Below are 17,941 nucleotides of genomic sequence, written 5' to 3'. Positions count from 1 at the left end.
ATTGGATGGGTACTATGGAGGGGGGGAGTACACTGAGGATAGGCATGTGCTATAGAATATGAGATACCTAGAAGAAAAAGTAGTGGAAGTGGGATCAACTTAAAGAAGCCACTTGCAACTTTCCTGCTGGCTTCCTTATTGATTATGCTTCTGGGAAAGTGGCAAATGGTGATTACATGACTAAGGAATACTGCAACCATTATAATCTGAATCTGAAGAACACAGAATTATGATGTCTGCCATTTGTTAAATCAAATTTGGCATTTAAGATATAGCAGAGAAAAAGTTCAGAAAGTAACATTATAGCCAAGATAAATATCAAAAGTCTACAAACTGTCTTGGCAATGGGATAAACAAATATTAGCCCAAGAAATACAGGCTACAGAGTGGTTTATTTTATATATAATGGTGACAAGACTGCATCAAGTAAAAGTTGTGAGAAGAACAAGTTATCTTATTTTCATTGTACCAGGACAATCAGCCTAACTAACAGAACAACAAAATAACAGAATTGGAAGAGAACTTGGAGGTCTTCTAGTCCAACCCCCTGCTTAAGCAGGAAACCCTATACCATTTCAGACAAATAGTTGTCCAATCTCTTCTTAAAAACCTCCAGTAATGTAGCACCCACAATTTTTAGAGGCAAGTCATTCCACTGATTAATTGTTCTAACTGTCAGGAAATGTCTCCTTATTTCTAGGTTGATTCTCTCCTTGTTTAGTTTCAATCAATTATTCTAAGATAATAATTATACGCTATATAGATAATAACACATCAGGATCAGAAATAAACAACTCCTAACATGTCAGTATCTATCACCACCGGAAAAGGTGATCCCACTTTACACTAAAATTGCATCTTAATACCTGAAATGAAAAGGATATAAACAAATGTCACCATGATGACGACACTAAAATGTAACTGCAGTATAAAATATATTTTGCTACTAATCAAACAAAGAAAACAAATTTCAAGCCTATCTAGTAATTATTACTCATACTTAGTTTAAAATTTAGTAACTTGCTAAAAATTTCATTCCGTATCTGGCTCAGCATAAAGCACAATTTGATATTATAATATGTGAGGACTTCAGAAAATTCCAAGAATGCAGCTTATGGCATAAAAATATGGCATCTGAAACTCAGCTGGCTTTTTGAAATCTTAGAACTTACATTTAAAAAGGAGTAGGAATATAACATTTATGTAATGAATATATTTTACAGGCTTAACAGTTGAGATATTTATAATATATTTTCTGTTCAAAAGAAGAAAACAAAACATTCCTATTTTAAATAATTTGATTAACAGACGCTTAAAATAGCTGAATTAAAAAAACCTAGAGTATTATCCTCAAGAAACTTCAATGAATAAGCATTCATTTTTATAAGCACTTAACACAGAAATAAAAATGAATTTGCATGGGGAGATCAGCTAACAGATTCTTCTATTTTTAAGAATCTACTTGAATCAGTTTCAACCATTTTAAGAAGAAGAAAAAAAGCTACACTAACTAAAATCCAGGAAGCTAACAGAACTAAAAAACAGGCAAAATTCATAAATCTGTATATGAAGCTATAACTACTTATGTACCTCAAGATATAATGAATCTCTACAGCTTAAGTAATTATGACAGTTTTTTCTTAACCCTGTAAAATTCCCACGCTTTTACCTCATAAGGCAATTTATCAAAGTATCCATTAGTTGTCCAGTCTTTGAAGGCAGCAGTGCTAAACTGCTTGTTGAGACTGTCCACGCTGCTGTAACTTTCTCTCTCCCCTTCTTCATCGTCATCTAGATCATTCATATCAATAATTGGAGTATTGAGTAAATGCACAGGTCTCTCTCTTAAACCATGTAGCACTACAGCATCCAACTCAGTATAATAATCCAGAAGGGAACTGTTTATTTCCAAACGGATTAAATTTATAGGAAAATTTATTTGTTTGATACTAGGTGTAAATTGACGTGCCTGAGGCAAAATCACCTTGGAAGGTAGCTCTGACCAAAGGGTTTCCCACCTACCAAAAGAAAAGTACAGGGCAGTTAATACAAATATTACTAATAAAGAACTTAATTTCTTTAATAAATTTCAATTTGGGGAGAAAAAAACCACAACTAATATAAAAAACATCAAACTATGGCCAATATAAATACTATTTTAATTATACTCTTAATAACTCTACAATGTATGATAAATATCTTAATTCCCAAACATTAACTAACCTTAACATTATTCAACGTTTTAATATTAATTCTTTCTTAATCTACCACTGCATTGGGAAGAAAACAAAGAGAGTAAGCTAAAGTGACGATGCACTTCATCACAGTAACAAAATAGTTAAAGAGATCCTTTGGTTAAATCTGAAATTAAACCATAATTCATTCAGTAGGACAAGAATTTAGAAATTTGATTCCAAATCTAAATTCAGGCTATTTAGCATTTGGAAACCAATGAAGTTTAATGTACAGGTAGTCCTCGACTTACAACAATTCATTTAGTGACCATTTAAAGTTACAACGGCAATGAAAAAAGTGACTGACCATTTTTCACACTTACGACCTTTGTAGCAGCCCCATGATCATGTGATCAAAATTCAGATGCTTGGCAACTAATTCATACTTATGACCGTTGCTGTGCCTCAAGGTCATGTGATCATCTTTTGCGACCCTTTGACAAGTAAAATCAATGGAGAAGCCAGATTCACTAACTTATCAACTGCAGTGATTCACTGAAAGATTGTGGCAAAAATGGTCATAAAATGGAGCAAAAATCACTTAACAAATGTCTCACTTAGCAAATGTCTCACTTAGCAACAGAAATTTTGGGCTCAATTGTGGTCGTAAATCGAGGACTACCTGTACTATTAAGATAGATCTACAGAACAGGTTTCTGAAGCATTTTCAAGAGCTTGGTTGCCCAAATATATTACATCAGGCTTTCTTAAACTGAATCACTGCAAAACATTGACTACTGTGAATATAAAAAGCAAACAAATGGGGGCAGGCAGCTTTCACTTGCAAAGACCAGACCAGAATTCCTTTCTTGCTACCTGTGAAGTCCAAACAGTGTGTAGGTAGCAAAGACAATTCTGGGGGGGCGAGGGGGTTAAATATGTAGAATTTTCTAAGAAAAAGTGTTACTTTAAATATTTGAACATACCACATCAAAGAAAGACAGAGAAAATTAATGAAATGAATTACCTTACTTCACTGGGCTGATTTTGAGAATAAGGACTTGCAGAACATGCCAAAATCCTAACCACAGCACCAGGATGATACGTTTCCAAAATATGTATGGCTGTAGGATATACTTGTTCCTCAAACGCAAGTTCTACATAGTCCTGACTTTGGAAACTGGGTGGGGTCCTTGTAAATGGCATTCGTGCGCTAGGGCACATATCCCACCACTTTCCATAGGTCCTAAACACAGCGGTTTGTGTAAAGTCACCTGAGCTAGGATAGACATTAGGAGTTCCAGCCAAATTCCACATGGTATACGACATGCTGTTTTCACTGCCATAATGTGAGCTGAAGTCCAACACTTCTTTGGCATACTGGACCAATTCAACATTGATAGGTAGGGATCTATTTGACTCAATGGCTCTCCGATTGTTCATCAATTCTCCTCTTGTTGCTGTCCTGGCTCGGCGCCGAAGGCAAATATAGTAAAACATACTCAGAACTGTTAACATAGGAAATGCTGGTGACATCCAGACAGGTAGTAAAATGCTCCTGAAAGTCGGTATCTTCAAGACTTCTTTGTGAGAAGTTTAAAATAGAAGAGTTCCTGAATAAAAGCCCAAATAATTAATTGTCAATTTAAAACAGGCTCAAGAATTCAAGGAACCTTTAATTTATTTGAAGCAGAAAAAAATGTAATATAGGTAGTCCTCGACTTACAACAGTTCATTCAATGATCAAGTTTCATTTATTTCATTTATTTATTTATTTGTCAAGAACGTATTAGATAATATATATAAGTATAAGCATGGGGAGAACAGCAGCGTGCTGATGGAAGCGCTGCTGGGTCAGAAAACTGCCAGCCGGCAGTCCGAAACCGTTCCAAAGCCCTCAGAGGTCTCAGATTTAAAGTCTTTCACCCTGGAATTGAATATTTCCAAGAATGCCAATGAATCTGGAAGCAATAGAGAAAGAGAAGACACGTCTGTCCAGCTTGGGACCGAGTCAAAAAACTGAAGGCCAACCAGAAGAGGCAGGGCTTAAAAGTTTCTGCAGACTTGGTCCTCCAAGCTTGACAGACGGGTACAACCCTCATCTGACTGCTGTTTCCAGCCTAAATGGAGAATGAATACAAATGGAGGGAACATTAAGACACGCTGGTGTTCTTATACACGCCCCTTGCAGACCTCTTAGGAATGGGGTGAGGTCAACAGTAGACAGTCTTAGGTTAAAATTTTGGGGGTTTTGGGATGAAACCAGAGTCAGGTAGTGCACTCCAGGCACTGACCACTCTGTTGCTGAAGTCATATTTTTATGAAATTCATATATTTTATATGAAAAAAATATCATATATTTTTATGAAAACATATTTTCATAAGTTACGACAGCACTGAAAAAAGTGACTTATTGCTGTTTTTCACACTTATGACTGTTGCAGAATCCCCATGGTCACGTGATCTAAATTCAGATGCTTGGCAACTAGTTCATATTTATGACTGTTGCAGTGTCCTGGGGTCATGTGATCACCTTTTGCAACCTTTTGACAAGCAAAGCTAATGGGGAAGCCAGGTTCACTTAACTCTATTGCTAACTTAACAACTGCAGTGATTCATTGTGGCAGAAAAGCTCATAAAATGGGGCAAAACCCAACAGCTTTCTCATTTAGCAGCAGACATTTTGGGCTCAATTGTAGCTTTAAGTTGAGGACTACCTGTGTAACATAAAAACAGTTACTAAAATATCCAATCCAGGATAGCAGCATCTAATAAAAATGTTATATTAAAAATAAGCATTGCTAATAAGATTTGATAATCAATTAATTAATTAGTAACTATATTTGATTCTGAGCCACTTTGGCTCAGTGGTTAAGGCACTGGGCTAGAAAACTGTGAGATCGTGAGTTTTAGTCCTGCACAGTTCTAGTTAGGTGCAAAGGCAGCTGGGTAACCTTGGGCCAGTTACCGTATTCCCTCTCATCCTTAGAAGGAGGCAATGGCAAACCACTTCCAACGTATTTCCAAAAAAAACAAAGCAATAAACCCCATAGGAACTAGTTCAGGCAATTAGCAAAGTAAAGGCACTCCCCCCCACCAAAAAGTAATAATTGATTACAATATTTATGGTATATTGTAACAACAACAACAAAACAAAACTTAATCTCAAAAGAACTGAAGAATCGAAATGGAAATTAGGAAACAGGTCCTACAACAGGGCATAGCAGAAAATGATTGCTGCTGTGGTTATATGAACTAACGATTACTTTGCTCAAAAGACTTGACAACAAATAGTATAAGACCACGAGTGCTGAAATCACAAACGCTTTTAGTAAGTAGGGTTGTGCAAAGAGTATTAAAGAAGCAACATCCTTTAGAAGATCATAGGGCTGTTTCAAAGACAGTCCTTGTTTGACTACTTGTACTGAGGATAGCCTTTGTTAAGAACAGGCTAAGCCTTTTAGAGCAGATAGTTTCTTTAACACTTCAAACACGGTTGTTTCACTTCCACTTACATGCTTTTTAAGAAATATAATTTTAGTGCTTTGCACAGCTCTAATAATAAAAATCTGTTTGAGCCTTTTGGGTTCAAATCCAGTAATACCTATTTCAAAGAAATTCTTCATAGAAACAAGTTCATTGCTCACAAATATGAAGGATACAATAAGTGAACCAAAATCTGAAATAAGACCTCCCCCTAAAATAAACCCTCCCCCAAAAATAAGCCTCCCCGAAAATATTTAAGCATATGTGCAGCCGGTCCCCGCCATTTCCTCTAATTAGGGTTAGGGAGCCAGAGCTGGAAATCAGGTAAGATGGCAAGAGGAGTAGCTCAATGCATTTTGATAAATAATAAGATTGATTCCATTCCATGACTTATATTTTGATTGAGCAGAGCTGAACCCAGAAAGTGCCAGATGGTAACAATGGGTCATTTTGGTATTCCCAGATTTATAGTCTGACAGTTGTTCTATGTTACTACATGCCATTTCATACAATTATTGCCAGCATTATATCCCTTAACAATGTCAATGAAGATTCTCAAATCATCCAAGCAGAGCTATCTGGAAATTGAGTCTTGTTGGTTTGAAACGTTTCGTTGCTTATCCAAGTAACTTCTTCAGCCTGAGCAAGTTGGTTAGGGGGACCCCATATATAAGCCACCCTGGAGGCCACATGAGGTCCCCCTAACCAACTTGCCCAGACTGAAGAAGCTACTTGGATAAACTATTGAAAATTTCAAACCAAAAAGAAAAGAAGTCCAGTTGCTATGATTCAACTTCCAGACCCCTTAAAGATATTTTTGGTAGAGTTCTCAAAAGTACACTATAGATTTTAATGAATTAAAAATGTTTTTATATAAGTATAGAAATAATGCAAAGAGCAATGAAATATGTTTACCAACATATATATACATGGTATAGGCACCATTTTTTATATTATATATTATTTTATGGCCTATAAAAATTGGCTAGAATAAAAACTTATTACACTATAGCAGTGATGGCAAACCTATGGCACACGTGCCACAGACGGCATATAGCGCCCTCTCTGTGGGCACGCGAGCCAACGCCCAAGTTCAGCTCCACTGTGCATGAGTGCACGCCTCCCGCCAGCTAGCTGGTCATCGGGTCTCTACTGCGCATGCCCAGGGTGCATGGGGGGGCGCACGCATGCCTAGGGGGCACACGTGCATTGCATTTTGGGGGTTTGGGCACGCATTTCTATGTGCACGCTTTGGGTACTTGGTCTGGAAATCATTAGCCATCACTGCACTATAGCTTCATATGTGGCACATCTAAAGCTACAGTTATATAGCAGGTATACATATATTCCATATATTCCTTATTTGCCTTGTTCTTTTTTATACGTATGATTAATATATTATATTCATTGCACCAGGGGTCCCCAACCCACTAGTTGGCCATGAGCCATTCAGAACCACGCCACCAAAGTGGGAGGCGAAAGCACACATGTGCATCCCCACAGGGGTGTGTGTGCTCCATTTGCACAAGCAGCAGGTGCCCATACCTGCCACTTTCGCAAATCAAGTTACACACACACACTTGCCAGCCATTCACACAGAACCATCCCCTCTCCCCACCCCATCCTCACTAGTCCACAAAGCCAGAAAAATTGGGGAATTCTGGATTACAATTACACACAGTAAGGTAAAAGAAAAACTTTCAAATATGTGATCAGAAAAGACTAATGATGAAGATGAGAAATGAGAAATGAGAGGGGGGGGCGGAGAGAATTTTTTTTTATCCTACCTTTATTATTTATAAGTAATTCAAGGTGGCAAACATATATAATATTCCTTTCATCTCCTTTTCCCCCACAACAATAATCCCATGGAGCAGGTTGGGCTGAGAAACTATGACTGACCCAGAATCTACTTGATTTTCATGCCTAAAAAAAAATTTTTTTTTTTTGCATTTATATTATGCAAAGTCTTCTCCGAAGACTCAGGGCGGCTTACACTATGTCAAGCAATAGTCTTCATCCATTTGTATACTATATACAAAGTCAACTTATTGCCCCCCAACAATCTGGGTCCTCATTTTACCTACCTTATAAAGGATGGAAGGCTGAGTCAACCTTGGGCCTGGTGGGACTTGAACCTGCAATATTGCAAGCAGTTGCTGTTAATAATAGGCTGCATTAGTCTAACTCGCCTCTCACAATTGTTATTATGGGAAAATAGAAGGAGGAAGGAATATTGGATGTATTTGCTATCCTGTATTATTTATAAAAATAATAATGGAAAGGTATAAATAAACAACAATTTAAAAACATTGTGATTATATACTCCCTAATCTATTAACACAATATTATATAATTTGTCGGTTATATTATATAATTATATAATGTCCATTTTAAAAAATTATTAACCATATAACAAAATTCTCATGAACATCTTTACATGTATGTACATGCATAGGCATGGTTTAAAAAGTCATTTTCATGACTTTTTAGTCATGAATGAGAAAAATGCAAGGTACATATTCAAAAAGGCTTACAAATGTGAGAATTAAATTAACCTTGCAAAAGATATTTTTGTATAGATTTATGAACTCCCTCAGTTAACCTTTTTGGCTTTGCTCATAGCTTTTTATGTTCAATGGCAAAGAGAAGTAATGCTCATAACCTATTGGGAGTTTGCAAAGAGGATGACAGAATACGTCTTAAAATAGATGCAGGATTTTTGTAAGAGGCATTTACCAGAACATGAGCTATATTTTACTAAACATTGTCTGCATTTCAAAGACATTCTATTTTTTCTAAAAATAAAGTCAAAAAATGTTAATAATTCTCATTTTGATATTAAAACATCTAAAGAATAGACAGTGCAATTCCATGCATTTCTGTGCAAAGAAATGTACAGGCAGAATAAGCAATAAAAGCAGAATTATTTTGTTTTGGCAGGCCCAATTTTCTCTTTCTCCATTTTTTTAAACTAGAAGTTATTTGAAAAGACAAATAGCCTCACATTGTTCTGATGTATTATTTCTTACCAACGTCCACTCAAAAACAGAATTGAGATTCATTTTTGCTTCAACAATATAATTTTCAGAATAAATTTAGAACGATTTAAAAATAAACTGTATGATGATTTGATGTTTGCATATCGCACTTAATAATGTTTGAAAGATATTTCTTCAAGGAAATTTCGAAGAATCTTCCCAAATAACTGTTTTCATTGTAATATATGCTGTTTATTCATTTACATACATTTTTCCCTTAAAATTTACTATGGAGAATAACAAACTATAGTTATTTAATGCTACTTACTTAAATTCGGTCTATTAATGTAAGCTGTAATAACAATCTACTTCCGATCATGCATTTCTTTATGTAATTATAATATGTATTTATTCATGATTATTTCTTTAATATCTCATCTTTCAGGAGCTCTAGGCAGCATATAAATTAAATAAATAAACAAACAAACAAACCCCTTTCCATTTCTTTCATTACAAAGTTGTGCACAAAGTATGTATACATTTGTAGTACAAGTTTGAGGGGCTCTGCTGAGCTTTTATATTAATTACTGGTACTAGCTGAATATTCAGGCTCCGCTACAAAACTATGTGATTGGACTTGATAAATCGACACTTACAGCTTGAAAATTAATGAGTAGTTACAGATTGGCCTCTCCTCTCCCCTTCTCTCCCTCAGCCTTGCCCCAAAGAAGCCTATCCTATCCTATCCTATCCCCTTCTCTCCCTCAGGCTTGCCGCACAGAAGCTTTCCCTATCCTATCCCTTTGTCTTCTTCAAGCTTGCCCCACAGAAGCCTCTCCTATCCTATTCCCTTCTATTCCTTAGGTTTTCCCCACACAAGCCTCTCCTGTCCTAGCCCCTACCTATAATTTCTTTAAACCAGTTTAGAGTGAATTGAGTATGAACAGGAGATGTTTAAAAAGTAAGTGCAGATATGGTCTAAGTTAAGGAATTCTAAATCTGCATTAGATCTTTTCCAAGTAATCAAAACAACTTTTTAATTTGATAAAGGAACAGAAAATATTCTGATCTATTTTATTCTCTTCAGATATACCACCTTCCCATGTGCATAACTTCAACTTTGCCTTACACAATGTAAGCCGCCTTACACAATGTAAGCCGCCCTGAGTCTTCAGAGAAGGGCGGGATATAAATGTAAATTTTAAAAAAAACCTGCTTGTTGGGTTTTTTTGTCTCCCAAATTAATTGCTGAAATTATCTCCCCTTTTTATACTTTAGCATCACTGCCCTCTTCCATAGATGTCTACTAATCTACACATTCAGTCTAAACTTCTCAACACATCATATTTAGGTTTTTGTAAAACTATCTCAGTTACTGCAGCCGTGAAAGCCTATTTAAAACTAATTTTACATCTCTAATTCACAAACTTTTTCAGTTTAGCAAAATATTATATAGATAGACCTTGAATGATGACGATAATTGAAACTAGAACTTTCCTCACTAAGTGATGCAGTTGTAAAACATGTCACATGACTGCATCATATAGCAACAGCAACCCTAGCAGTCCCTTTTGCCGTTGTTAACTGAATAACATCAGTCAAGGCAAGGACTCATCTTAATCAAGCCATTCCTGGCTTGGTCCTAACTCAATCCCAAGCCTTGGTAAGGGACTGCTTCCCTTGACTTCTCTTCAACTCCCCCTCTCACTTATCTCCCTCCCCCCACTCATTTCTAACCTTTTGGCCACTCTGCACATTAGTACTCTTTGGTTGTGGCAGCGCTGGGACTGAAGTAGAGCTTAAGAGCCTTTAGCAGTTTCAGCTGATCACCACCATCCCCAGATTCTACTTCAGCCACTGCTGTCCTGCCCTGCTGTCACCAAGAACTGCTACCTCAAGCCCCAAGTCATTGCCAGCCACCCCAGCACCACAAAACTTCTGCTTTTGGAAAGCTTCCGAGGCCTTCTGAAACCTCACAGGAAGGCTACACTCACCATTCTCAAAGTCATACGCACTATTCTTGTGATGCTTCAGAAAGTCTTCACAAGCTTCTGAAACATCACAAAAACAACTTGCATAATTTGGAGAATGGTAGGCATGGCTTTCTTTCAAGGTTATAGAAGGCCTCAAAAGCTTTCAGAAGGCTTTCTGATCTGATTGGAGAACACTGTGCGCTCCTTGGAGAACGATGCAAGCAGCTGTGAGAAGAAGGCCTGGTGTGGCCAGCAGCTGCCTCCCACAGGCCAGGCTGAGTTTTAAGAGGAAGACAGTAAAAATCAAGTCGGTACACAGGGCCTGAAGACTGCAGGGCAAGGGAGGCAGCTGGAGATTTGCACTATTGTTGCTAGCTGCAGCACAGGGCTTGAAGCAGCACTGTCGGGTGACAGCATGGGAGGAATTGAAGTGCACCTGTGGCCATAAGTGTGGAAGGGCTGCCAAGCACCTGAATGTTGATCATGTGATTGCAGGGACACTGCAACAGCCATAACTTCAGAGACTGGGTGTAAATACCATTCATTCAACACCACCATAACTATAAAAGGTCACTAAATGAATGGCTGTTAAGCGAAGACTATTAAATTAGTACAATGCAGAAATAAAACTTCAATAGGGAACAAAACTATTTTTAAAAAAACTATTTCGAAATCATGAATCTCCAAGTTTAGGCTGTATTTACATATAATGGCAAGGTAATTAGAAGGAAGTGTTAGCTCTACAGCAGCATTTGTCCCTGTGGAAATAAATAGCTACTCTTTAATACTTGACACAATGGAATATGGACTCTATAATTAATTTTAGACTACTATGGATAAGTACTAAATAATTTAGAGAACTGCTACCCACAAATTTTCCTAGTTATACCTATTGTGCTGGTAATATTTGACACTTTCAAAAAATAAAACATTAAGCTTGTTTTTAACCCATCTCTAGAATGAATATACTAAGAGATTTTCATAACAATCACTTTTTCTTCAAACTAAATACTTGTGAACTACAACTGGCAAACTTAAAAGCTGTTCTGTTGCTCATTTGAAGTTAAAAGTCCTAAAAATTAAATCATTTCCCATTTTATTTCTTTCTCATCCACTCAAATCTGCCTATATACAGTAGCTGGAAAGTGGAAAAGTCCTTTAAAGAAAGCTATTTTGGCTAATTCTTGTTGCTTAAGAAACTAAGTTTAAATTCTAGGACTTCTTAAGTAAATTTCCTCTGCCACTGGTATTTACAACTTCTGAGTTTAGTACAGGGCTATTTATTAGATTTTTGATAACATATGATATTATAGTATTCATATTGGGCACAAACTCATTTTATAACTATACAATTTTTATAAAGTTTTATCTTTTAATAGTGTTAGCTGCCCAGAGTTACCATATAGTAAGATGGGCAGATAATAACTTTTACAAACAGACAAAGTACCCAGTGTGTATCAGAAGCTCCCTGGAAATATGTATTCAGCACAAGATAATGGTTTTTATCTTCCAAGGAAAGGGAGACAACACAGATCTGTTTCCACAATACCTTACGGGAATAAGATAAGTGCAGAAAACATTTTTTCCCCTACAGTTTTCCATCTATAATTTAAAAGCAATATTTAAGGAAAGATAGGAAAGGTTAGTAAAGTGAAAATTAAAATATACACAGGAGGTTTTTTTGTTTCGTTTTAAGTTTTTAATAGTTTAAATTTAATTTTTTTTTATTTTGGACTATATTTTGTAAGCCTCCCTTTTGTAAGTCCACTGGAGTAAGAGCTGTATTAAATCTAACAGATGTTAATATACTATTATTAACATATTATATAATTATAATTAAATAGTATTTGTTTTTCAATCATTTCTTTAATTTTAAGAAAATTAAGCTAATTATATATAAATATTGTTTATCATTTAAACTAATGTTATTAATACAAATATGCTATCTTTCTTTGAATATTCAATTAAAAAAAGAAACAACCACTTTCAGTTGTAATTTAAGCACCACGTCAGCTTAGTATTAAAAGGCCAAACACAATAGAAAACAACAGTATTCTAAAAGTAAAGCAGCAATAATTAAAAAAGCAAACAAACTAGGGATATATGAAACCAATTCAGTAAAGCCAATCTAAAAAGAAATGTATAATGCTCTAAAAAGCATTAAGGAGGTATAACTAGTTCCAAAGCTTTTGCTATATTTATGTATGATGCCAAGTAATTTACGAAGATTCCTAAAAGAGCCAATGTACTAATCTATAGGGATGCTACTGACAAAATGAGTATGGAAAAATTAAATAATAACAAATTGCAAAAGGCAGCTCTACTTGGAACAGCTTACAACCTGTGATGATACCTTTAACTCCATCAAAAAACAACATCAGGTCCCTGGGAAGGATTCGACAAGCGGATAAAAATGCTAAATCTAGTCTGAACATCTGGTTGACTATACAACCAACCATAAACAATAAACCATCTTGTCTTCCTAGATCAGGTCTGGCTCACTCATGTTGAAGAGAGGGCCTGTGGTGGATGCCATCAGTCAAAGAACTCCAGCTGTCAGGGTCCAGAAGAAGAGGCCACTGGCTTAGCATTCACCCTCTGAAACATCCTGCCCCCCCACCCCAATGAGATCTGCCCCACCCACCTATCCTTCCACAAGAGCCTGAAGACTTGACTCTGGCAATTGGCCTGGGGATCCAATGGGGGAACAGCATACTGGAGATGGCTACTAGATTGACAGCAATCCTCACCTCTCCCCTACATTCCCTGCTTCTCCTTGCCTATCTTTTAATCTCTTATTAGCAACAGCAATAGCAATATCACTTAGTCTTATATGCTGCTTCATAGTGTTTTACAGCACTCTCTAAGTAGTTTACAGAATCAGCATATTGCCCCCAACAATCAGAATCCTCATTTTACCAACCTCGGAAAGATGGACTTAGTTAATCTTAAATTGGTGAGGATCAAACTCCTGGCATGGAGCTGAATTAACCTGCAATACTGCATTCTAATCACTATGCCACCACCCATATTATTGTATTTTCATTGTTTATTTTATTGTTTCAGCAAAACAGTATTTTGCTACTGTTAATGTTTACACTTCTTTTCATTTCTTTGTTTTTACTGTTATAAGTCAACTAGAGTTGTCCCACAATTAGCTAGCTGGTAAATAAATTTAATAAACAAATAAACAAATAATTTCCTCAAGGGATGCTCCCTTTCCCTCCACGGATAATTGGATATATCCCTTTGTCGTAGGAAAGACCTCTACAGATGTGGCCACTGCTGCCTCTAATCACCATTTTGCACAGCAAGGAGAAAAGCAGGGAGGAATTGACAAAAGGAGAGAGAAAGCCAGTAGCAGCAATTTCCTCACTGAGTAAAAAAAAATAATGTTGTAAAATGCAAAATAATGAGATATCTAATACCCCTTTGATCCCCAAGATACAGAGACCATTTAAAGCATAAAAAATGAGAGTTGGCTGACAATATACCTATTTCTATGGCAGAAGAGGAGCCCGTACAGGAGAAAGATGGAAAGAGCAGACCTAGGATTCTAATACCATAGACATTAATTGGAAAGCAGTGTTTGCTCTGTCTATCCAACTTTCCCTAACACCACAATAGCAAACCATAGGCCTTCATTATGAATTTGGATATTGTCCAGAAAATTCTATGATTTAGTCTGAAATGTCCTTATATTTATTCTATCTCAAATGTTATATATTCTAGAAATTCACTGGATTGTTTAAGGCTTTGTTTCTTAATAATATGTGTTTTTAATTTAGATCTATGCTTTTCCATTTCTAGATAACACCTCTAGTATATGGAACCACTTATTTTTTATGACACTGCTTTGCTACTCAGCAGATTGATAGCTGCTAAATCGAATTCTCATTTAATGGGATCTTCAATGAAATCTTCCAATGTATCGTCCCAGTTAAAACAAAGCATTTTTTTTCTCCCTGATGCTATTCTATGTTTGTTTTCATTTGAATTTCTGTGGCTACCAAGCATATTTCATTTTCACAGAACTGTTTGCATTTTTTTTTTGGCATCTCACTACAATAGTTATGTTCTCATTTTCCTGGAGTATAATTTTGAAAAGTAAATACTGTACTTCCCCCTGTGTATATTCTTCTGTACATAGAAAAAGAATACAAAAAAGAAAAATCCACCTGAATTGTCTTTTAGAAGGTATAAAAGTAATAATAGTAACTGTGAGTGAAACAGAGGGTAGAAAAATAAACCGTAACTGTTCAATGTTGCATGGGTTACATATGTCAGACTGGAATAAAATTTACCTTAATAGAAGTTATGTTAGATTAGATTATCCAGAAATCAAATGGGAAAAGGTCTGCAACTCAAAAGAAATATATTTAGCCATACTTTCCAGGATAGGAGTAAAGGGATTTAGTGTACCAACAGAAACAAGGTTTAGGACAAACAAGTCTACAGCATCAGAACCAGTAACCTCTCAAACGTATGCTGAACATTCGCAAGGCAGTAAAAACAGTTCTATAATCAGATTACTGACAAGGTAAGGCACATTTGAAAGAAGCAGTCTGAGAGGAGGCATTAGATCTATTATCAACCAAAGTATGAGTCCCACTTTACAAAGACCTGGGACTCACTGAACAGGCCACATATTTATCACAACTGGCCAATAAAAACCCATGTTTAAATAATTTAACTTTTCTTTTCTTTTTTATTTTTTTAAGTTTGTAAATCTGAAAGTAGAGAGACCGTGTGGCATATTAAGATGATACACTAGGATTGAGGACATCCAGGTTCAAGTATCCTTGATTACAAAAGCTCACTGAATGAGATTTCACAGTCTAAGTCAGGGGTGTCACACGCATTGTCGTCACGCTACGTATCATGACTTTTTCCCCCTTCGCTAAACCAGGGGTGGCCATGGCCAGCCCGTGATACCCCTTGTCTAAGTCAACTAAAATGATTGTTGGAAAGGGGATTTAAATATTAATTTATATACAACATGTTGAAGAAAGGGAAACTATAACTCTTACTTCCAACAGTAAGAAAGTGGAGTAGAAATGTAAGTAAGAACGTAAGAAAAAAGTGTAAACTTTTTCTGTGAAGAATAAAAATAATTATAAATATTTTAAATAAATAGAACTTAACAGGTAGTAAATGAATACCTCTTCATTTTTATTTAATGAGTAAACTTGTGATTAGATCATGGCTTTTAAACTCCTGGCCAATGGGCCGGATGTGTCACATGCTGCCCGCACCCAGTTTAGCGAAGGGGGGGAAAGTCCCAATACGTCACATGATACCACCTTGACAATGTGAGTTTGACACCCCTGGGTTAGATGTCAATAGAATAATTGGGCATAAAAAAGGAGTTTCAATTAAATGTTGGTGGTAATTAGCTAAACCTTACAGCAGGCCAGAAGAATCTGAGGTTGACACTGTTAGTCAACCAACATTTTTCAAGGACCAAGTTGCCCTGACATTCTGGCTTCAAGAAATATATGCCAGGCTTCCCTACTTTGTACAATAACAATCTCCCCTGCCATTCAGTGGTCCAATGTAGTTGATGCAAAACTGATCAATTTCTAATTGATACAATAGTTGTCTCAGAAATTAATTCTGGGAACTGCTGCTTTAAGATTTGACCTGCCCTACAGTCATTCTCTTTCAGCCCAAGAGAGCAGGCAATGACATATCACTTTTCAAATCTTACCAAGAAAACTAGAGAAACTTCTCCTGTTGGTCACTCAAAAGACCAACCTGAACACACACATACACACAGAGAGAGAAACAACCAAACTCCAATCAAGAAGCTTTTAAAGTTGTTCCCAGTTTCTCTTTGAAGCTACAATTGGTTCCCACTTGCTTTTCAAAGCAGTCATAATAAAATCTTGCTTTCATTTAGCATTTTTAAGTATTTTTAGTAGGTCTGCTTTTAGGCTAGGGTTTTTATTACTTTGTTGTGGTTTATGTTGAAATTTACTGTATCCTTTATTGTTTCCCCGCTTGATTTCTTAAAGACAGCATTCAAATATCTTCAATAATTATTCTTGTAAGATGAGCAGGGAGCACGGATAAGGAAGTGTCAGAGCTCAAATGTCCTTAAGTAATATAGAGCTACAACACCTGCCCCGTCCTTAAAGAAAAAAAAATATGCAGGATGATCTAACTAAAGGAAGTACGGGATCTTTTTGAAAGTGATGTCACCATGACGGACCTATTTTATTTGGAAATGACGGTGACCCGAAGGTTGTTACCGATGCGGGGGGGGGGCGAGGCGTGGCGGGGGGGGAGAGAAACTGTCAAGGTGCAAGTGCCCTGCTTCACACACCTGAAAAGCAAATTGCTCGACTTCAACTGCAGGCAACGCGACCCAGGCAGGTGCTCAAAATAATAAAACGGTCCTCAAGCAAGAGCTTGCAGGAAACGGCTCTGCCCGGGCGGCGTTGTTTACAAGGGGAGACGAGTTGAGAGCGCGCGCACGCATACATACACGGAGAGGTGCTCACAAGGTGCAGCCACCGACCAGCGCGCGGCGGGCGATCACTCCCGCATACTAGCTACACCATTTCCTCCTTGCCTTTCTGGGCCCCCCATCTCCCCGCCAATTTGGAGGGCGCGCCATGCAATCGAGGCGGGGTGGGGTGGGGGATGAGTTAGAGTCAGAGCCCGGGCCTGCTTCAAGCACCGAGCGGCCCAGCCGAGACTTGTGCACCGATTCGCGCGCGCGCGCAGGTTTCCCCCTCTCCCCGCGCTTGGCGAAGGCGGAGCTTCGAACAGGAAGAAGCCGCCGAGTGCGTGGCGTAGTTAATAAGGAAGAGCTGGACAAGGAGGGAGGGAGGGTTATCCCAAAGGTGCTTTGTCAGGAGGCAAGTGGACTTTCTCGTGTCTTTTTCCTTTTGAAGACGTTTCGCTTCTCATCCAAGAAGCTTCTTCAGCTCTGACAGGACAGTGGGGAACGGAAGGATTTATATTCCTTGCAGACACCTGGTAATTTGCATCCTCTTAGAGGGTCGTTGAAACACTTGGAGGTTTATCTGTATCCTCCGGGTCACCTGAGTAGTGCTGCTGGCCCTTGTAGTCTGCAAGTGACTTTGAGGACACAGATAAACCTTCAAGTGCTTCAGCGATCCTCCAAAAGGATGCATATTATCAGCTGTCTGCAAGGAATATAAATCCTTCCGTTCCCTACTGTCCTGTCAGAGCTGAAGAAGCTTCTTGGATGAGAAGCGAAACGTCTTCAAAAGAAACAAGAAGAAAGTCCAGTTGCCTCCTGAAAAAGCACCTTTGGGACAATCGTGACCTGGATGACTCAGAATCTTTACAGAAT

The 17,941-nt window shown here is 37.4% G+C and overlaps 1 protein-coding gene across 4 annotated transcripts in view; it reads right to left on the bottom strand.

Annotated features, from left to right (window-relative positions):
* Window positions 1-17,347, bottom strand: part of FBXL4 (F-box and leucine rich repeat protein 4) — a 43,100-nt gene extending 25,753 nt beyond the window's left edge. The window contains exons 1-3 of one of the 4 annotated variants that reach the window (XM_058174948.1): window positions 16,943-17,347; window positions 3,202-3,787; window positions 1,670-2,018 (exon numbers count right to left, since the gene is read on the bottom strand). In XM_058174948.1, the coding sequence (XP_058030931.1) occupies window positions 1,670-2,018; window positions 3,202-3,710 (858 nt within the window). In that variant the 5' untranslated portion in view covers window positions 3,711-3,787; window positions 16,943-17,347. Of the gene's footprint in view, window positions 1-1,669; window positions 2,019-3,201; window positions 3,788-14,918; window positions 16,726-16,942 lie in introns of those variants that run through there. The other 3 variants (XM_058174940.1, XM_058174964.1, XM_058174956.1) reach the window with 3 other exon arrangements.
* Window positions 17,348-17,941: the final 594 nt, after the last annotated feature.

The sequence above is a fragment of the Ahaetulla prasina genome, chromosome 1, assembly GCF_028640845.1.
Source record: "Ahaetulla prasina isolate Xishuangbanna chromosome 1, ASM2864084v1, whole genome shotgun sequence".
Lineage (NCBI taxonomy): Eukaryota > Metazoa > Chordata > Lepidosauria > Squamata > Colubridae > Ahaetulla > Ahaetulla prasina.
This window is presented reverse-complemented; position numbering and strand designations above follow the sequence as displayed.